Here is a 21,564-nt window from a genome sequence, read left to right as displayed (position 1 = left end):
CAACACTTAACCAGGTGTCTGCAGCTTCTTTCATGGAGCTCCCAGATATAGTGGATATTCTAGAGACAGAAGCAAGTCTTTTAGAAAGCTGCAGGCTTCATGTTATGATGTGTAAATTAAAATAAGCAGGAGATTCATCAGGATGAGATTATGAATTACAGCTAAACAGAACTGTATGCTGTCTAATGATGGGCATGTTGAAATAAAGAGACAAAAACAAAGAAACAAATCATCTAGCACCACAACATTGCACACGCCCACCAACGCTCCAGCACCAGTACAGATCAGCGATGTGTTTGGAGGGACTTTTAGGTCCCTTACCTTTGTTTTTAATATCAGTGATCCTGTAAAAGTTATTACATTCATACAGAATCTTGACCTCTGCAGGAAACCTCAGAAAAAAAATTGTTACAGTTCTTAGATTAGCTTTGGTATGTGATAAATTCCTGATCACTTTAACATGAATTTTATTTTGATAGCCTCCCCATCACCCCACCAGTCCATTTATCAGCTTTGACTCCATTGCTGACTACACCTGCAGCTTCCACCAACCTGGTTGTTGCTCATCACCACTCATGATCAGTCCCTCTGAAAACATGAAGATGGACATGTATGCAAAGGCAGCAGTGTGTCCTGTAAGTTACTGTTCTACTGTTATTTTTTATGCTGATATTTTATCAGTAATAAATCTTAGTTTCTGTCCTCAAGTAAAGATTATAATCCCAGTTTGACCTCAAATGGTGAATTACTGATATTAAACAGATGCAAATGAACAGTCCTGCAGTAAATACCAACGTTATAAAGGTTCTGATGTTCAGACGTCCTGATTCAGCTCTGGTTATTTTGGAGGACACGTGGTGTTACCATGGTGATCCTGAGTGTGTTACATGCTTCAGTAGGTTATAGAAGTCAGCATTACATGGTTTAACTGGAATATATGAAATAATTAATAATGTTCATGATCACAATTTACTTTACTATTGACTCATTTTGGTTCGAGGCAGTCTGCTAATGCTTCACAGTGCCAAAATGTTGTAATTTCAATAACTTACCGAAGGAAAAAAGCTCTGAAACAACGAGAACGAACAGCTTTCAATGGTGGAACTACTGGTGTTTGGAACTATTCGAAGCTCCATGACCGACACTACCTCTTCCTATTGAAGCCTATGGAGTGTCCGAACTCTGTATCTCAAAGGTCCTGGCTTGCACTAACAACAAGCTAGCACTAATATGAGCCACTAATGCTAAAATAAACCACAAAGTAAAAAGATCCACACTGTTGGACAAAAAATATTAACACTTACAAGTCCAATAGCAACAAAGCCAGATCATCATCAGTCCATGAATTTGCAGCCTCCTTGTGTAGGACGCGTCAATGTTTACTCTGGTTTTAGCTCTTTGCTTCTCCTCCAAAGACATAACTTTTTTTACTTTTACTTCCAGGCTTTGCCATGATGCCAAAAGAAGAAGCAAACCACTAGCATTACAGCTAACTTCTGTGAAAGGTAACTTTGATAAAGAATGCCCTCTTGAACACCTACCCGCTCCACAAAAATTGTGCTCATTTTTGTCAGCAGAGGGCTGCAGAGTGGTGTCAAACAGGAAACTGGTCAAGTTTCTAACCCAACAATCACTGAGATCAATGTTAAAGTAAAAAAAAAACTATCTGTTGTTACTTTAAAGGGGAACTAAACTGTTCTGGCTTGCTTTTAGCACTCCCTAGTGTCCATTTGTAGAACCAAGAGCAAAACTTATCTCCTTGCTGTGCTTTCATCTTTTTTAATGCCTTAATCTAACAGCTAAATTGTCTTCCCAGCCTTCCTTAGTGTCTACAGGAGTGATTTGTGATTAAATTAAACAAATCAGCTGAGTTCATGATCTAAAACCTGCAAGAAAATTATTGGAACCAGACTGCAGCGCCAGGTATTCAAACTCAATTTTTTTCTAAGTCGCTACAGCCCAACCGGCAACTCTGAAGTTGCAAGTGGAATATTCTGTCCATAGGGGGTGATAGGGGCTAGGTGGTCTTTCATTAACCCCAAAGTGTCATTTTAGCAAACTGGCTCATAAAAATGATAAAAATAAATATGAAAAAGTTGCAAAGTATCGTTTTAAGTGGAGTTTGTTTTGAAGAAAGTACAAAGATGTCAAATTTACGATTTTTGTAAAAAAGAGAAACCCAAACATGACTAAAACCACAACAAAAACAATAATGGCAAGAAAACACATGTTGTAGCGTTTTATAACCATCAAAGTAAAGTGAGATAAAATCAAACAACCCTGACAAATGTCACAAAACCAACAAGCTCAAAACTCATGTTTTCGTTTTGTGTGTGAAAAAGTCTTTTCTCATCTGTTTTCAATTTCTTAAACCAATATTATCTTATTTTTAATTTTTTCCTGTTGTTGTTTTCTGTTCAGCCTTTTCCAGTGATAGATTTGTTGTCTTTTATTTGCTGCAGCAGTGTTTTGTAGCCCAGAAACACAGAATTTTTAACAGGTGTGTGATGACCGTCATCTGATCAAAGTGCAACGGCGTCTGAGTGAAAACCGTCACCGGGCGTGCAAGAAACTGATTATAATAAACTGAGAAATGCGCTTTGTTTGGTAACAAAAAGCTCCTTTGAAGCGATAAACAGAAAGTTGTAAAGTGAGAGTTTGCCAAGCTGACAAAGTGCCAAACTCTTGAGTTTCAAGGGAGCTGTTTTCATGACATCAGGGCAGTGAAATGCAGGTTGTCAGGAGCGCAGCATGTTTGTTTGGATTTAAAACGACTCGTTTAAACCTCCTGAACTTGTAGCAAGGCAGACGAGAGCCCGAAAACAAGAATAGACAGAAAAACAAAGCCTAGAAAGGAAAAAAATGCATTTGGGTGGAACTAATAGCACATCAATATCCAATCAGTCTCCGTCTCTACTTCTTTTCCTTTGCCTCATCTTTAGTCTACATCTGGCCACAACAAACCCAACTGTTTTCTGCAGTTCAGAGAGAGCTTATCAGTGTTCTTAGAAGACCAAGTAATCAGAGCAGGGGCCTCGTAAACATAAACCCAAACAGAAATAGCTTGCAGGCTTCTCTCACTCTTGCTTTGCCAAGGAGCTTTCAGTGCTGGAGAGATGAATAAATACTGTGCAAAGTGATTCAGGAAAAGTGAGCAAGATGGACAGGATCTAATTTAGACACAATGCAATAAAACCCCCAGACACACACGTTTACCCTGTGCTGGACCGCTGACAGGTCAGGATACCAGGACAGAGCTGGGTAAAGGGCTGCAGGTGGAATCAGTCATGAGCATGGCTGCAGGAAAACTACATGCAGATGTGCACAGAGAAAAGAGAATTGTGCACACAAAGCTATGCCTGGAGCATCAGATTACCCCTCCAGGGATGAAACCGAGAGCTACATGGATGTAAGGCACAACAAAAGCACCAGAGCTGCACAAAATAGCCATGTGAACCTCCTCTTTAGGCTGATTTTGAACTTAAAATAGAAAACATCTGATATCTTTCCACTGCTGACAAAGGTGAAAGTTGAAGCTTGGTGCTGACAAAGAAATGACAACATGTGAGATTTTTAAAAATAATAATGACCTTTAGCGGTTGTTGAAAGTCATTGCCTGAAGGTGAACAGGAACTGAAATAGAAAGCAGGGGAAGCAGCTAAAAGGTAAAGAAAACTGAGACGTTATGGATCACCAGGGTGTCGCTCAGTGACTAGAATCTTTACGATCTGTAAAAACAGAAAAAATAAAACCGGATGTCAAATTGGTCTTTTTAGTCTTAAAAATAAACGTTTTGCTTCCCAACACGATAAGCTACAAACACATCCACACACTCGACTCTTTATTCCTCTTTGCATTTTTCTGACCTGCTCTTTGCAGCGAATACTTTTTTTTTTTTTACCAAGCAAACACTACAAACCACTAACTGTCCTCTCCTAATACGCCCCCCTGGTTAAGGATTTAACTGCTGAGGAAAACACTGAAAGTTCCTATGAAGCGAAAGCCACGAGGACACGCAGACAGCCCAAAATATGCAGTCTAGAGGGCCTGAGCAACAAAGAATTGCTGACGTAACTTGATATGGTTAAGACATAAATTCAGGAGAGAGGAAAAAATTAAGTTAGAAAGCTGCTGACTGGATACAGCAATGCTCATGGAAAGGCTAATCAGATGCAAGCTGACTGACGGCGAGCATCACCTGCTTGATCCTCATGGAGGAAAGAAAACGTGAATCATGCTGAACTAAAACATAACCGTTTAGGAAAAACCTTGATTTGATTTTAGATGAGGGAATCAAACTGATGAATGAGTTGATGATTTTTTTTTTTGCCCCGAGTACTGCTTTCAAGGCAGACGTACCAGAGACCACTGCAAATGAGTTGATTTAACAAATTTCCCACACCTTTAACTATACATATATATATATTTTTTTTTAACCAAACTTGACCCCTGGATGAACTGAAAGAGCATCATTTTGCTGCTGCTGGTGGTGTTTACGTTGTAAATGTACAAAATTCCATGTAAAAACTGTGTAATGAGAATATAATGGCAACATTAAGATTTATAAAATAAAGTTTCTTGAACTGCTATAAAATTTTAAAGATTGAGGCAATTTTAAGAGAGCAGCAAAACACTCTGGACTCGACCTGAAACCGCCGTTAGTTCATTCCTGTAGGACAAAGACGTTTTTTTATTTTTCAAACCAAAGCGAAGGTATTACTTTGATAGTCCTCCTTTTTAGGTAAAATATTCCAAAAAGACAGAATTGAACTTCGGTTTCACCAACAGAAGTGTTTCCTTGTACAACAATAGGTTTAACAGATTCAATGACTGGGCACATAAAACATAAACTGTCTGCATGCCTGCAAAAACACTGAATGAATAAAAATGATTTTTTTAAATAATTTGCTTTTAAAATTCAACAAAATAGTAAAAGCATCTCTTAAATTAAACACCAGAGCGTTCGCTGAAAATGAGGCTTTATTTAAATTTTGAATGGTAGCCCGTGAAGGTCGTCTGACCTTCTGTTGCAGCATCTCCTGGTTTCTCCAAACTGATGTCCATCAGCCTCAGGGCTCGGCTCCAGCGGCGGCTCAGGTGGGCGTGACCAGCAGCATTGAGGGGTGAAACGGGGTGAGGGGTTCCTGTGAGATATGCTGAGGCAAACAGCCTGGATGGAACAAACTGATCAGAGAAACTCCTTTAGGAAGCACAGTGAAAATGAAACCCTAACCCTAACCCTCTATCTCTGCAGGTAAATAACTTACATAAGGTGTGAGCAAGTAAAAACAGATGTCAAAGTTTAAGCTCTTTCATTCCCATTTTGCAGTGGGATTGCAAATGATCAGTGATCTTCTCTAATATTTAAGAGAACAGGCCTCCGAGGACTTCTGTGCTCCATATGCAAATGTTCAAAAAGAGGTGCAGAGTTCCCACAGCGTTGGCCAGATGATAAATTAGCCAGGATGATTATGTTCAGATGTGGCCCAATGGCTGCAGGGCATTATCACACTAAGAGGTGGAGTGTGATTATTTGCATACCTTCCAGGTTTGTCTTAAAAATACATAACCTAAGGCTAAGACCCTGGATCTTAGAAATAACAGGCAACAAATTATTATAATGCTCCTAATTAACCAATTATGTCCAACGGCCTTCCTGCTTATAGAGGAATTTGAGTAATTTTTCCTTCCACTGCAGCTTAAACACGTGGTGTGAAAGCATGTACTGTACATCCTGAGTTTTGTCCTCAACAGTGAGTGTAACAGAACTTGCTTCTGTCTGTTTTGCACCAGAAAGTGGTGTTGCCATCTAGTGATGGAATATAAAATCAGAAAGTTCACATCCACAGAAAAGACATGTAACGCAGGTGTGACATCTTAAAACGTGCTGAAGCTTATTTTCAGGTCAGAACAGGATTTTGACATAAATTAAAACTCAAAATGAGACATTAAAAGATTCATTTCTTTATTGATCTTTGTTATACAGTAAAGGTGCGTCATTAACATTTCACACCGGGCTTTAAGAGCATCTGTCTGGTCGGACGTCAACACAACATAACCTCCTTTTTATGTGCTGCACAAGAATGTTTACTTAATTTGCAAACAGCTGAATCACCATGTTCAACAAAAAGGACAACCATAATAAAAGGCAACTTAGAGCAAACAAAAAATATGTAATTAGGGCCTTTAAAGAATATTACACATTCTGGTTGATTAAGTCTTAATAGTTCAAAACTCTTAAAGAGGGGTTCAGAGGAAAAGTTATGAAGTCTCAGTTTAGAAAAAACAGATTTAATTTTGTTTGGCCTCACTTAACACTAGTAGTTAGCCCATCAATCTGGTCATAATGTTTCTGTTTCCCCAAACTAAGGCTATTCAAAGAGCTATCCACAACAAATAAGATACAGGTTGCTTCCAAATGAACAGCAATCAGCTTCACTATGAAAACACAGACAACAGCGCCTCCCAGTGGTTTCATACTTTATATATTAACCTTTAACCTGTCAGGCATTTGTGAGGAAACCGTTTAAAAACTGATTAAACCGTTTAAATAAAACCGTAACAAAAACATGTCTTACAGCAGAACCGGAGTTGTTCTAAAATATCACGAAAAGTAAAAACTTTGCAAAGTGTTCAGCGTAGCTCGGTAACATGTGGAAAACATGCAAGAGTGGACACATGTTTGTTTTTATAATCTGTGATCTGGTCCACGTGCAGAGGCTGGTCCCTTTAGACTCACACCTCTGATGAGTGTGTGAGAGGATGGGACCAGGAGAGACAGTTTAGAAGTCTGCTGTGAGCTGTCCTTTACTCTGGATGATCTTCATGATGGACTGGACCACATCTGATGTGGTGCCCTGACCTCCGAGATCAGCCGTGTGCAACTGTCAGAACACAACAACAAGAGTTTAATAACATGTAAAAACACATAAAAACTCATGAAATGCTAGTATTATAAATGAGATTCCTGCCTGTTAATGTCTTTTTCAAGCTTTATTGATAGCTTACAGGAAAAACTCCCTGAAAAGACTAACACCTGATTTTTAATCAGACACTACAGTGTAGAACCTGATCAGAGCTTTTTGACAGCCAAAAGACACAAAGATGGCTCGTGTGAGCGTTTTGTTTCTGCTCTCATTCCAGATCTGCCACAAGGGCCTGTCACCTTGTCACACAATAATGGTCTGTTATCTTTGTGGCAGAATGACAAGAGAGGGAAAAGGCCTGTCAGTGATGGATAACTCACCCTGGTTTCATTCATTGTGGTGAGAACTGCGTTCCTGATCACGGTGGCATAATCATAAAGCCTGGAGAGAAACGGCAGACAGAATTAAATCCAGTCACAGGATTATACTTTGGATCAAACTGCAGCACTGAGAGCTTACTTAAGGTGGTCCAGCATCATGCAGCTGGCTAGCAGCATGGCTGTAGGGTTAGCGATGTTCCTGCCTGCAATACTTTTTCCTGTGTTCCTTGTAGCCTGAGGTGACAGCACATCCACCAGGTGAGATTTACCAAATGTCATGAAATGAGGACAGCTCTGGTCATTTCTGGTCCACTCACAGTTTCAAATACAGCATAATCCCGACCGTAGTTGGCGCCCGGTACGAGGCCGGGTCCGCCCACGAGGCCAGCACACACGTTGCTAACGACGTTTCCGTAAAGATTGGGCATCACCATCACGTCAAACTGATGGGGCTTGGATACAAGCTGATAACACAAACAGGGGCAGGTACAAAATTCAGATCTGGAAACATTCAAAAAACTAATCATTTCATTTAGAAAAACTACATAAGGGAGGTGAAACATAAAAACAACACAAGTGTGGATGAATCAGACCAATCTATTATAAATACTGACTCAGCATCTTTCTTTACAGAGCTACAAGTTAAAACTAAAGATGGCTCAATCTCATTTTACTGCATTTTTAATTATTTCTTTGTTTTCATATTTTTGCCACCTGCAAAGTTTTTGTATTTAGTAGTTATTTGTTTTTGGGTCGTTTTAAGTTTCCTCCTGCTTTCAGGGTGCACTCTGCTCCTGCTGGATGCTTGAATTCAGCTGGAATAACTTAAATGCGTCTCTGTGCATCACCTGCATGGTGGTGTTGTCCACAATCATGCTGTCGAATGTGATATCTGGGTATCCAGAAGCCACTTCTCTGCAGCACTGCAGAAACAAGCCGTCGCCAAGCTTCCTGTAGGAGAAAACAGGAAAAGAAAATCAATGTTTCCAGTAAAATAACAGATGTTACACATCACTGTTCTACGGTGCTCACTGGGGGTAAAACGTTTAAAAAGATTGCCATAACTCCAATATAAAAAGTGAATATTGAAGTTTATTAAAGGTTTTAAATAATAAAAATCATAGCTACCTAAAAAAAACTGGTGGAATTAAAGCATTAAAATATGTTCAGAAAGTGGATTTCATACTATTTGAATAAATTTGCTTTTTACACAAAATTCATAAAACAAAAGCTGAAGTCAGTGAAAAATGTCAACGAGGAGAGGTAAAGTAAGCAAAAGCCTCCATGAAAAAAGTTCAGCTTCATTTTCTTGCAGATGTTTTGTGCACAGATGAGAATTGTACAGGCATTTGAGCCCAGTTCAGAGACCGTTACAAAGGGTTAAGGGCATACATCATCATTTAAAGCAACCTTTTGAGAATCAAGTTAATTTCTGTACAAATTTAATTAACAGAGCACTTGTTTGTCATTTGTGATCATCTGAAATGTCACCTTTATCTTCAATTCAGACTAAATAGACAACCTAGGTTCCTTTACCAGCCTCCATCATAAACACTGAAGTTAAATAAAAGTAGGTAAATTAGAAGTAAATGGATAATCTGAGCCGTAGTTTGCAAACATATTGTAAAAAGATGTTCTTCCCATGAAAACTGACAGTATTTACTATAAATCCATGTTTCTAGTCCCGATTCTAGCTGCCTCCATGAATCGTTATTTTCTCCTTCCTTTTAGGAAGCTTATAAACATCCATCTCCAAAATGATCCCAAATCAGTTTGTACAGCCAGAGCTCAACAGCTTTTCCTGCTTTTAATCCCGTCTTCTTTGTTTTCAAGCTGCTTATGTGATCTGTGATTTTCACTGGGACCTTTTTGTTACTCATTGGAGAGTAACCCCAGAGCGAGACCCCGATCGTGAGGTCATGTCATCGTAATCTCTAATCGCTACATTATTTAAGACTGAAAAGTGAAGAGACGCATGCCACAAAGTGACTTACATGATGTTAGCCTTGTGCACTGCTGTGACCCTGCGTCTGCCTTTCTCCCGGGCCAGCTGGAATGCATACTCGGCGATCCTGAGGGAATTACTCCTGGTGATGATTTTCAGACTCTCTACCACCCCCGATACACTCTGAGATCAAACAATCAGAAAATAGAAATAAATGGAACAACAGCAGAGCTAAAGACAATTAAGGATCAACAATAAACTCATTATTTCCTGTAACAACCTACATGGCAAATAACCAACATTATTGTAACAAGTAAGTAAGTACATTTTATTTATATAGCGCTTATCACAGACATATTTGAGTTAAAAATAACTAAATAAAAGGTTTAGGTAAAAGCAGCTTTAAATAAAAGGGTCTTATCTCTCTGTGGGAATAACGTTTCCACAGAAAAACACTCAAAATGGCCAAAAATATCCTATGATGTGTATTCTACTAGCTAACCTTTTACTTACAGCTATTGGCACCAGCTCAGTCAGTTTAATGAGGTCAGTATTGATCAGGATGCTAGAAGGTCGACAGGCTCTCCAAATTTATTTCAGGTTGTTAATGACTTAGCTAGTACTAAAGTCACCTTCCAAACCAAAACAAAGATGGTACAGATTGTCTTATACAGGAAGGAGCATGAGGAATTTATTTTAGTATAGATTTTTTTTTTCTCAGTCAGACCTCGTGCTCCAGGCTGCTGTATTCTCCCTCGGTGTTCTCCCTGATGATCATGATGTCGATGTTCTTGTGGCGAGTCTGGACTCCGGGGAGGGACTGGCAGTGCATCACGTTGGCATACAGATCCAAGCTTGTGCTGTTGAAATGGAAAAGCAAGCAATCACAAAGGAACAAATTAGGTAGGAAATGTGAGCCATCGGACAAAAAGGTGGCAGCCAATACAACTTCTTCTGGTGCTTACCGTAGCAGGTTGTTTCTGGATTTAACAGATGAAGGCATGGTATGTTTAGTTTCTATGTTACCTATTGAATACATAAAAAAGATTTTTCTATTAAGATTATTGTGGTTTTAATATAAACTGCCAGCTACTGACAGCTGTGTCTCATATTCTAGGACCTATAAACTTACCTTTAAGGGCAACTCCATTACGACGGATGGCAGTGATGGCATTATTGATGTCATCCTCCGTCTCCAAAGCAGAGTTAACATTCACTACTTCAAAGTCCACCGGCACACAGCTGAACCTACAGGCCCAATTACAAATCAGACAATAAAATAGGAGTCATCATGGGTCTGTAGATTATCCTTTTGAACACGGTTCAGTTTAACCACCTGAAAACCTCTCTGACGTGACTGAGAAGTTCTGGACCGATTCCATCTCCAGGTATGAGAGTCACCGTGTGTCTGCCTCCATACTTTGCAGGAGGGGGCTGTAGCATAGTAAGGCAACACAAAAATCAACCACGATACTAAAACAGATTTCCAACAACTTGTTTTCTTGTCATCACAAAAGCAAAAGTGAATATGCACTACTTCCAACTCTAATTATTTCAGTATTTAGAACAAGTCAACCACACATGTCATGAAAGGAAACTAAAGTAAGCATAAGCTGTTAATAAAAGTACAATGCAATAAAGAAATAGGAAGTAACAGGTTGAGGGATTTTCTTCATGGTGAAAGCTGTCAATCGTGCACAATTAAGCACAAGTTCTAAATCATTATATAGTTTTGTAGCACGTTGGAAAATGACAGTGCTAGACTGGGAGCACATTTAATATTAAGTAAGACATTCCATTGCTCACATTGTGACACACTGGTTGTTTTACATGTAATATTATTTTAAAAACATTTATATAACTTTTTTATTATTATAAACTAGTAAAAAAAATAAAGTAAAGTGAAGACATGAAGCTACTTACAATGTTTTCTCTCTGTTAAAGAAGATTCACATAAAGCAGAAGGAAAAAAATAAGTTTGTTGAGCAACAGAACTTTTTTCGTACACATGTGTAAAAAAATTAAGTAAAAAACAGAAATTAATGAACACTGACACTTTTATGATACAGAACAAGACAAATACTAAAAAATGTCAATAAATATATACATTACTTTGAAACAAACAGTAAAAAGCTGTGATTTTTTTCTTTATTTGGTTATTTGCTGAAACAGCGGTGGTGTTTATTACTCACAAGATATGTTTTGTTCCTTTGGCTTGTCAAAGTTGGTGCAAATACCTAAAACACATAACATGTTTACGTGAAACAGGTTGAATTCTCTCACACTCATACCTTTAGTCGACTAAAGACATTTACATGATTAGCTTTTTGCATCATGACCTTGTGCTCAAGTGAAATAAATGAGTTACGATTAACGCCACGGCTCGTAGTTAAGAACATAACTAATGAAGCATATTTCCTGCCTTACTTTAGCCGTATTTCCAAGGCGTCGACCCCAAAGACGGTTTATGATTTTAGAAGCCGAGAGAACAATACCGTGCGCCGCCATCTTGATTACGAGGGAGGAGTAGTCGTGTGTGAGCGTGAGGAGGAGGTTTAGTGCTGCTCGCGCAATTGTTTAAATATCTTTGATCAAATTAATTTATTTTTAAGTTTTCTAAATCTTAATATGTTTTCTGACAAATAAAATAAAGAAGATTAAATACATGTAAATAAAACATTCGGTCACGTGAACCTCCTTGCGCATGCTCTGTGAGAACAGAGTGGAATTTGTTATTTCCGGGGAAATGGGAATCTGAATAAACATAATTTGTCCCCAGTTCATTGATTTTTCGGTTTTAAATCTTCAACTTGACTTTTCTGGCATTAATATGTTTTGAATTGAAGCGTATTGACTTTTAAAAAGTCCCCAGATGAAGAAACAGCGCAGGAAACTGTAAATGTCTCGGAGGCTTGTCATTTCGCTCGTACTTCCATGATATTGAACGTGCTAGCAGCAAAGTGGAAAAGCCTCTTCTTAAACCAGGATTAGGTAGGTAAAATCAGTTTCATGTGGAAATGTCAGGGATAAATAATGCTTTTGATTACAAACTTCATCACCTTCTTTCGTGTTTTAATCAGCATTAAGTAAAACCTTCATGTGACACTTGTAGGAGAATGTCATTGATCGGGGTTGAGTGAATGACATTTATCTATTTTTACATAAAACACTTCCAATAAAATATTATGATTTGTTTTTATTCACCCAGAAGAATGAGCTTGAATGTGCTATATATATATATATTAGGCTGATTCAATTAGCCTTTATGGTTAATACTTCATTTTGTTTATGTTTTAGAATATTTAATGAGATCTGATTTTCACCCAAAAAGTCGACTAAAAATAAGACGTTATTCACTTTAAAAAGTCACAATAATTGAAGGTGAGTCATTTTAACAAATTAAACAGTAGTTAAGACTTTTCAGTCATTTCCATCATAACAGAAGAATAACGAGTCTGACCAATTTTATTGGAAAATTGTGTAGACTACAAATTGACAGTTTTCCTTGCTTGAACAGCACAAGGACATCCAGAAGAAAAAATAAGATTCGTAGTAAAGAATGGCACAGTGACATTTTTTTCTTTCAAAAATAGATCAAAACCAGCTTGATCTTGCACGTTCAATTAGAATTTTAGAGGTTAATTTTTTTCCATAATCATCCTACCAGGCCCTCGACCGATAAGTAAAGGGAGAAGTATTTGTCAGGTCCATAGCAGTTTATATTACATGCTTAAAATACATTTTCATGCAAGTTGCAGCTGTGATGTGACTTTTAAGTTGATTCAACTATATTTTCGCTGTAACATGACAACAAAACAGGCTTGAAGACGATGTGAGGGCAAGGATATGAAAAGTGTTATGATCCCTAGGATGGTCCATAAAATAATGGCTTAAAATAAGAAAACTAGAGATTTGGAAGGAACCCATCAATGCTCAGATTCAATTAGCATTGATGTTTTATGAGTGAATTTGAAACAGGCCATAAATATAGAAAATCTTCAATCAGATTCCAACAGAAGGAGTAGCATTTTAAAGAGGTCCAGAATTTAACCAAACGTAAGTGTTGGTGTTTGTGTTTAAAAATGAGTAAAATAAGAACAAAACTATATCTCATACATGTTTTGCTTTATTTTCTTGTGAATAAATGTTGACCAAAATCTATTTTAATGTTCTAATTTCTTATACATTCATTTGGCTAAGATCTGGTGTTTTAAATGTGCTTAATAAAAAAACTTTAACTTTGCACAGGTGTATCAGAGACGCTGAATCATGAGACTGACTGGTGAGTTTCAGGTTCTGCTTTGTTACTTTGAATCTTTGGTTTTTTTAACTGAGTAAATTTTCCACTAAAGCTGGTTTTTCCTGATTTTCTTGTTAGGACCCTTACGAGCTGCAGCTGTGCTGCTCCTGATTGGACTCATGTGGCTGCTTGCAAACACCTTCTTCGGAAAGGAGGGTAGCGCGTCGGTGACGAGTCTTTTTGGCGGTAAAGCAAGTTAAATTGAAGTTACTGAGTAGTGGAGTGACCAAGTCAGGACACCATCTTTAAAGAAAACAAGCTTCGAAGACCTAGTTCACTGGGAAGGCGGGTTTTACTTGTTATTTTTAAAGTTTGATTAGTCATTCTGAGTTTCACATGCAGGCTGATGTGAAACAAGTTTTTTACCCTTATTCCTGCATTAGCCGTCAATAGACGGGGAAACTCGGATTAGAAAAGCCAGTGAAAGTTTTACTTCACACTTTCACTTAAAGGTGCGGTTGACTGAAAAAAAATGTTTTTGTTTTTCTGACTATAATCAGTCACAGAGTTTTTCATGCAGGCTGAACATGAAAATAGTCTCCTACACCTATCTCCTGCATTAGCTTCTGATAGAAAATAGATGGTGAGAATCTAGGATGACATATCTATGTCACTCTAGTCTCTTTTATAAGACACACCATGCCCACAAATCGGCGTAATATTACCACAATGGTATGCCTATAAATGAGCCATGCCGGCATGGCGTTGCACGAATATTGAGGCATTCGTTCCGCCTCGTTAGGTAGTATTATTGTGGTAATGGTCTGTCGTATGGGCCCTGGCGCAACAGAGGCAGATGTCATGATGGCGTGGGGAGTTATTGCTGAGCTCCGACTGGCAAATTTATTGAAAATAAAAGTAAACACAGGCAATAAGGTTTGCTTTTTGAACAAAATCAGCTGAGATGGCAAACTGGAGCGCCGCAGAGCTCCATGAGCCTTTCTGTTAGAGCTGAAACTCAGATCACCAGAGACTGCACAGGGACTGATGGGAACAGACATCTTTAGGAGCTGCTTGTTTAAAAAAAATGATCACGGCTTCAATTGCAATAAAAAGCAAGTTTTGTCCAAGATAAACGGAAGTCTGCGGCAGCACAGAGACTGCCCCCATACCCGCTTTATGCCGCCATCACCTAATCTTTTATAAAATTACCATGATGGCGCCACATTACCGCCACGGTCTGATCTCATAAACAACCTTTATCCTCCCCAGGAAGCCGCAGCAAATCCCATTTTGAAAATACTATGGTCCTATAAAAACAGCTACTGTCACTTAACATTAATGGACTCACTCATCTTGACTCACGACGGAGAAGGCTGTTGTTTTAACGTGCAGGAATCAGCAGTGGACATCTCGGCTAGTTTAAAGTTAAGGGCCCATAGTTGTTACACACACTGGTGCGGTGTGGTGAAAACTGCCTTTGACCCATCCCTGTGGGAAGCGGTGAGCTGCAGACACGGCCGCACTCGGGGACAGTTTGGTGGTTTAACCCCCCAATCGAACCCCTTAAAACTGAGTGTTAGGCAGGGAGGCATTGGGTCTTTTTTTAATGAAGTCTTTGGGATGACCCTGATCTCCCAGTCCCAAGGCGCACACTATCACTAGGCCACTGAGCTGGCATTTAAGCTAACTGTTAGCATTAGCAGCTCCTCAACATAGCAGAATTCCTCCAGGCTTGTGTTATTTGTGTAGATAAAACATCCACGTTGCAAGTCAGTGGTAGAGTCGCATCGCTGTTAGCCAATCTGAGGCGAGATGTCCAAATATCAGGAAATAAGACTCTAAACCTGCTGTCTGAAGCTCAGCTGTGATGTGGGCAAATTTTAAGTCTGAGAAATGGTGCACAGATATATTTCCCCAACTCCACAACATGGACGAACTCCTTCAGGCTTGTGTTATTTGTGGAGATAAAACATCAACGTTGCTGTCAGGTTTAAGCACCTAAGACACCATATAACAACACAACACAAGGAAAGAGACGCAAAAGTCAGAATTCTTTTTTAAGCTCGAGGAGAATGACAGAGATAACACAGTGTGATCTCCACCTCACTGTGAAATCCCTCGCCACTCTGGCCTTTGGCTATTTATTACAAGCTGGGAGCTCCCTAGGTACATGCCTGAAGAGCTGATCTGAAGGGAGGGGGGAAACACAGCCCTCAGTCTTTAATTGTTACAAGTTTCAAACAAAGAGCATTCATTATTACACAAAGAACTTTCAGTGTCTAATCACACGATGAGTAGCAAGCAGTTGCACGAGTCAGCAATTGACAGATCAGCAGATCTCCTCAGGTCAACTTTGGGTCACATTAGGTCAGATTTTAACACTCTTAAAGTCTCATGAGGGGACTTTACAATACAGCAACTGTTTAAGCATCAAATGGTAAAATCATTAAGCATAAAACATGATAAATGAAAACAATCTTTAAATGTAATAAAAGCATAAAGCATGATAAAGAAAACATGAATAATTATTCTATCAGTTGCAAAGCTAACAAACTCAGTGGTAGAGTTGAGTTGCTGTTAGCCAATCAGATGCGAGATGTCTGAATATCACAAAATAAAACTCTGTTGTTTTTCTGCTCTGGCTCACCACTAGTTCCTGAAATAGGCACACCAGAGCTTTTTTCCCACAGAGATCAACTCACTGATATACTAGAGACCACTGCAGATGCACTGGAAAAAGTCTGGTGACTTTGTCAGTTAAATCTGATTGAATTTGTTTTAGTTTTGTATGGTTTAGGATCACTGTTTTGATTTTTTTAAATGCAATTTTCCTACAAGGTGTGACATTTGCTTCTGTAAAGATATGTTAGAAGGCACAATGTCTGTTTTTTTTATTTTTGAGACGTTTTACTAAGAAATGTGTTTGTTTTCAGACACAAAAGCTGAACCAACCCCATGTAAGTAGATGATATTCCACCAGCAAGGCTCATTTAAATTGAATTTACATCTTTATTTATTCAGCAAAGACTAATGTATCATATATTACAGCTGAATCACGTCCCCGGAGGTATAAATGTGGACTTTCAGCACCGTGTCCTCCAAAGCATTTAGCTTTTCGTCTAGTTTCTGGTGCTGCGAATGTCATCGGCCCCAAAATCTGCTTGGAGGACAAGATGTAAGGTTTAGTGCTCAGGTCTTGTTATTTATTTGTCTGTCCATGTCTCCCCTGCTGTCACAGTTTGTGTTTTGTTTCTGTTTCACTGTTTTATTTTTTTCCCCTCCGTGCTCTCATAACCAGGCTGTCTGGGGGAGCTCAATGCAAGTATCGTTTCTGACTAGTGCTCCCTAATCTGGTTTTGTTTGTTGTCTTGTTGTTCCCCTCGTGTTGCTGTTCCGTTGGTGTCGGGCAGAGTAAACAAATGTGTAAAGGAAGGTCTGTGTGTAAAAGTGTGCTCCTCTTTCTAACAGATTGGTGAGCAGTGTGAGAAACAACGTCGGCAGGGGACTGAACATAGCTTTGGTTAATGGTAAAACCTCCACCTGTAGCAGGCTCTTATTATATTATTAATCTGGCCGTTTTTTACCATCTCACTCTTGTTTCTCTGCTCCAGGTGTGACAGGAGAGCTCTTAGCAACAAAAAACTTTGACATGTGGGCAGGAGGTAACAAAACCTCACACAGTATATTTGTTTATATAAAAATCTTTTTCAGTCCTAAAAATGGCTCACGCCAGATCTGGTCTTTGCTTTCAGACGTTTCTGACTTATTGAAGTTTCTTCGGCCTCTTCATGAAGGAACGCTTGTGTTTGTTGCTTCCTTTGATGATGCAGCTACAAAGTAAGAACAATGTCATATCGGTGCCCTCTGAGCACCTGTAAGGTTTTGATTAACAGTTTCATTGAAAGTTAAACGTTAGTGGTGAATGTCCAGTCTGAATGATTAACAGTGTATCTGCTGTTGATTTTACAGCCAACTTTTTATGATCACTCATTTGAACATGTATTTGACCTGATTTACAGTCTTGTTTTGGATAAAGTGAGTAGTAACCTCATCTGACCACCTTTAGCTTTGATTGCATTTGCTCTGGCATTGTTTCGAGAAGCTTCTGCAATGTCGCAGCATTTCTTTTTCGTGCATTGATGCATTAATTTTACACCAAAGACTTTATATTAATGATGGGAGAATCTGACCTGCACATCCCAAAGATTCTCAATGGGGTTAAGGCAAATAATGTTGCTGACCCTCGACCTGTCCAACCACACCAAACCTAAATCACAGACTGACCACAGGCGTGTTGCATGATGGCTGCATCCATCCATCAGCCTCTCTTCTTACCCTGATGCACCCCTCACTCTGGAACAGGCTAAATTCATCAGATCAGATGACCTTCTTCCATTGCTCCAAAGTCCAATTGTTATGCTTCCCTGCAACCTGCTGCCTTTTTCTCTGCTCAGCCTCACTGATGAGGGAATTTCTTGCGACTACACAGCTATTTAGTCCCAGTCCCTTAAGTTTCCTTTGCGTTATGCATGTGGAGATGTACTTTCACTATTAAACAGCCCAGACTTCTACGTTTGGTTTTCTTTGCTTTGATTTAACCGAACGTTTAATCGATCTATACTTAATTCATAAAGCGCTTTTCATTTAAAGATTGAAGCTTAAAGGATAAAGCAATCATTGATCATGATTATTCAGACATTCTTTTGATGGTTCCCCACTTTCCAATTTTTAATAATGCATTGGACATTTAGTGGTTTCTGCAGTCTCCTTAGATGTTTGCTCTGTGTGGTGTGTGTCAACCAACAGACTATCTTTCCCCAGACGCATCTCGTTTGACACATTTGTTTAAGAAATGAGAAGCTACTCATGGCAACAGTTGAGGTTAAAGTGTCAAATAGGAGGCTTGTACCAGTGGCTCGAGCGGTAAAGTGGGTCGTCCAGTTAGCTAAAGGTTGCTGGTTCAATCCCAGATTTTGTTGTGTCCTTTGGCAGAACACTTCACCCACATTTCCACCTCACCTCTGTGAAAGGTTATATCTTTATGCATAAACAAACATTTTTGCTTAATCCAGGTGGCAACTTTTTACAAGATGTTTCAACTATGGGCAAATTAGTTTTTGTGCTAAAAGACTTCAAATGAAACTGATTTGGTGTTTTTCAGCATGAACACGTGGTCTAAACAATAAACACCAACAGTTTTTTTTTCTTTCTTTCTCCTAGAATGAATGATGAGTCTCGGCGTTTGTTCGAGGAGCTCGGGAGCTCAGCGGTGAAAGAGCTGGCTTTTAGAGACAGCTGGGTGTTTGTTGGTGCTAAGGGCATCGAGAATAAGAGTCCCTTTGAGCAGGTATGGAGGCTTTGGTTCACCAAACTTCACAGTAAAAATGACCTGAGTGATTTGTATTACACAGCTGTTCTGTCCCACTTAGTTGTTTTCAAGCATGGCCATAAAGCTGCTCAGATGTGTTAAATTCACTGTAATACAGCAACGTAGGGCTGGGCGATATGGCCTAAAATCAATATCACAATATATTGAAGATTTCACCTCCATAACGATAAATGGACAATAACTACAGGTATGCTCAAAAACGGAAGTTGTCCACTAGGTGGGGCTGTCGCATGTATTACGTTGAGTCACATTTTTACGTGACTCAAGGTGGTACAGCTTTTTAAAGGGACATGAATGTTGCCAACATACACACATTTTTTCACTTTTTTATTATCAGATTTATTGACATGGGAAAAATTCTCGATAAGAGTCAGAAATTTTGATGACGATGAATGTTCGATTTATTGCCCAGCCCTACAGGAACGGTTTGCTTGTTGGTTCCAACAAAACCAAATCAACTTCCCCACCAGCAGCTGCATCCTGGTTTCAGTGCTTCCGAATCCAGCTATAATTAATTGTATATTAGAAATGATCAGTGCAGTCTGACCATTCTCCATCTTTTAAATGAAGCTGATTGTAATAAACTTATAGTAATGAGCCATAGCAGCCATAATGACTGGGAACCTCTAAGTCACTTGGAAACTTTCAGGTCCAGAAATAGTAGGAAGCATTAGGTGTTGCGGTGTCATGACAACCCGATCCCAGTCTGTTTACCTTTGTTCCCAACAGCGAATGAAGAACAGTAAGAACAGCAACAAGTATGAAGGCTGGCCCGAGTCTCTGGAGATGGATGGCTGCATTCCCCTGAGACCACCGCTCGAAGCCTAATTCTGCCTCATACCGACTCACATGACGCCGCAGCAATGCCTGAAGGATCACTAATGAGGACATTTAGAAATCCAAGGAGCTTCTGCATAAAAACAGCAGAAAATGTTGAAGAGCTACGAGAGGACACGGAAATATTTAGCTTTTCCTGTCATGTGGAGGAACAAAGTAAACGGAGAGTGGTTTGTAGAGGATTTCAAAATACGTGTCATAGCTGCCTTTCAGCCAAGAATTGAAAAGATCTTTAAGAAACGAAGAACATTATGACCAGAGGAGTTGCCTACGCTTGATGACCAAAGGATGATGCTGACAAGTGAATGAACTGAGCTGGAATAGCCTTTTTCCCAAAGCCATTGTTGGAAGTTATACGTTTTCTCTTCTGAACAGCACATTGTATGTGTGTGTGTGTGTGTGTGCGTGCGTGCGTGTGTGCACGCTCTCAGCTTGAGCAACAAGAGTAATTGGATGCTTTATATACAGACACCGGCTATTTTAATCAACACATACAACAACCTGAAATTATCCAACTGCACATAGATTCTCTGGAAAAACTATTTTATTTGATTATATATTTTTTGTGTCATACATATTTAATTGCTACTGTCCCACCTGGGATTTAACTGCTCTTATGTCCAGAGATCAGCCGTTGCACCCATGTTTACAGATTTCTTTAAACTTGGTCCTAGTTTGGTCAAACTATTTATTTTTAACAAAGATGACAAATTGTGTGGGCTCACCTCAAATGGCTTTAATGTCTCAGGTCTGCAACGCGTTTCCACTTTGTTTAAATTTAAACTTTTTTGAATGGTTGTAGTTTTTTTGTAGTTGATAATGAAAGTTTTCAATTGGCCTCCTGCAGGTCTGACGCTAAAGCAGTGTGGAAAAATAAACTATTTTATCTGATGCTAGGAGAAAATGTAAAACATCTTTTTGTCTGGATTTGATCGTTTCATAGAAAGCAACACAACACATTGCATTGTAACGATAATGGAGAACAGAATGGCCAAATGGAAGAGTGTGTGTTTTTATTCAGATTAGTTCTTGGAATCAGAGTTCTACTAGGAGCTCAAAAGTTTTTATTGTCAGGATGTTCCTGGGCTCCTTCTGCTTCAGGCAGTTGGTTTTCTGAGAATATGTTCAGATAGAAATATAGGAAATGGAAAAATGCAGCATATTTCTGCAGGTTATAATGTTTTTGCCCATTTCTCTGCATTTGTTAATTTCTAATAAACCCCCTAAAAGTATTCAAATCACTAGTTTGTAGAAATACAACTCAGTTTATTCAAGGTGCCTCACAGACAATTTTCTACAAAGATTTAAAAAAATTGGCTTCGACTACCAATATTGCAGATATTTGAGGCAAAATCTGGGGTTTGCTTACACATGTGACTGCTGTGAACTGGTGCAGTTCATGGAAGTCCCAGGAAATTCCAAGTAAGAAAAAGCAATGAACAAAACTTCTCCACACCAGGAAAGCAAAGACCAAACAGGAAGAAATAAAACTATAAAAGGAAGACAAACACCAAATTTCAAACATAATGACAATGTTTTGTGAGGGTGGCTTTGGTTTGTTTATTTAATATCAAGCAGGTTTTAAGGTGGTCTAACTACATTACAGCTTATGTAAACCTAATTTGTGCCTCTGCGGTGGCCGCCTCCTAGGGTGTGCTGTCTATTGTCAACTGATTTCTATGAAGTTCCATGAATATGCCAAACATGAAATGGCTGCCACTACACAAATATGGTTCACTGTTTATTTGTGAAATCCAGCGAATGAAAAGAAAATCTGGATTTATAAAGTTCTGAGAACCCTCCTGCTGTGTAGTGCACCACATCTATCAGATAACAACAGGTCACTCGGACTGTAACTCACAAAACTCAACAAACTAGGATAAGAAGGGAATAGAAAACATTTG

The 21,564-nt window shown here is 39.0% G+C and overlaps 2 protein-coding genes across 3 annotated transcripts; one reads left to right on the top strand and one right to left on the bottom strand.

Moving 5' to 3' along the window:
• Positions 1-6,468: 6,468 nt before the first annotated feature.
• idh3g (isocitrate dehydrogenase (NAD(+)) 3 non-catalytic subunit gamma) lies at positions 6,469-11,761 on the bottom strand. Of its 2 annotated transcripts, XM_015967824.3 has the most exons (13): positions 11,619-11,761; positions 11,384-11,428; positions 11,115-11,126; positions 10,528-10,625; positions 10,324-10,439; positions 10,157-10,217; positions 9,919-10,051; positions 9,241-9,374; positions 8,095-8,197; positions 7,564-7,710; positions 7,386-7,480; positions 7,247-7,307; positions 6,469-6,884 (listed from the first exon to the last, which is right to left on the bottom strand). In XM_015967824.3, exons 1-13 carry the CDS (start codon positions 11,697-11,699, stop codon positions 6,783-6,785), a joined length of 1,188 nt encoding a protein of 395 aa, XP_015823310.3. In that variant the 5' UTR covers positions 11,700-11,761; the 3' UTR covers positions 6,469-6,782. The 2 variants fall into 2 exon arrangements, with proteins under 2 accessions (XP_015823310.3, XP_054601872.2); XM_054745897.2 differs by lacking the exon at positions 11,115-11,126.
• Positions 11,762-11,964: 203 nt separating this feature from the next.
• Positions 11,965-20,571, top strand: fam3a (FAM3 metabolism regulating signaling molecule A). The gene is made up of 10 exons (XM_015967825.3): positions 11,965-12,182; positions 13,440-13,473; positions 13,570-13,677; positions 16,368-16,391; positions 16,483-16,609; positions 16,903-16,961; positions 17,046-17,096; positions 17,187-17,271; positions 18,655-18,781; positions 19,553-20,571. Exons 2-10 carry the CDS (start codon positions 13,461-13,463, stop codon positions 19,649-19,651), a joined length of 693 nt encoding a protein of 230 aa, XP_015823311.1. The 5' UTR covers positions 11,965-12,182; positions 13,440-13,460; the 3' UTR covers positions 19,652-20,571.
• Positions 20,572-21,564: the final 993 nt, after the last annotated feature.

Source organism: Nothobranchius furzeri, chromosome 15 (genome assembly GCF_043380555.1).
Source record: "Nothobranchius furzeri strain GRZ-AD chromosome 15, NfurGRZ-RIMD1, whole genome shotgun sequence".
Classification (NCBI taxonomy): domain Eukaryota; kingdom Metazoa; phylum Chordata; class Actinopteri; order Cyprinodontiformes; family Nothobranchiidae; genus Nothobranchius; species Nothobranchius furzeri.
Note: the sequence above shows the minus strand (reverse complement) of the source record. Positions and strands in the feature narration are given on the sequence as shown.

What these genes read in the sequence shown, in the direction of transcription:
- idh3g (XM_015967824.3), bottom strand. Translation starts at nt 11,699, where the DNA reads ATGGCGGCGCACGGTATTGTTCTCTCGGCTTCTAAAATCATAAACCGT. An exon ending in ACAGCAGCCTGGAGCACGAG is followed by an intron (nt 9,375 to 9,918) that starts GTCTGACTGAGA and finishes GTTTGATCTCAG; the next exon opens with AGTGTATCGGGGGTGGTAGA. An exon ending in CCACAATGAATGAAACCAGG is followed by an intron (nt 6,885 to 7,246) that starts GTGAGTTATCCA and finishes GTGTTCTGACAG; the next exon opens with TTGCACACGGCTGATCTCGG.
- fam3a (XM_015967825.3), top strand. An exon ending in CTTTGACATGTGGGCAGGAG is followed by an intron (nt 17,097 to 17,186) that starts GTAACAAAACCT and finishes CTTTGCTTTCAG; the next exon opens with ACGTTTCTGACTTATTGAAG. An exon ending in TTTGATGATGCAGCTACAAA is followed by an intron (nt 17,272 to 18,654) that starts GTAAGAACAATG and finishes TCTTTCTCCTAG; the next exon opens with AATGAATGATGAGTCTCGGC.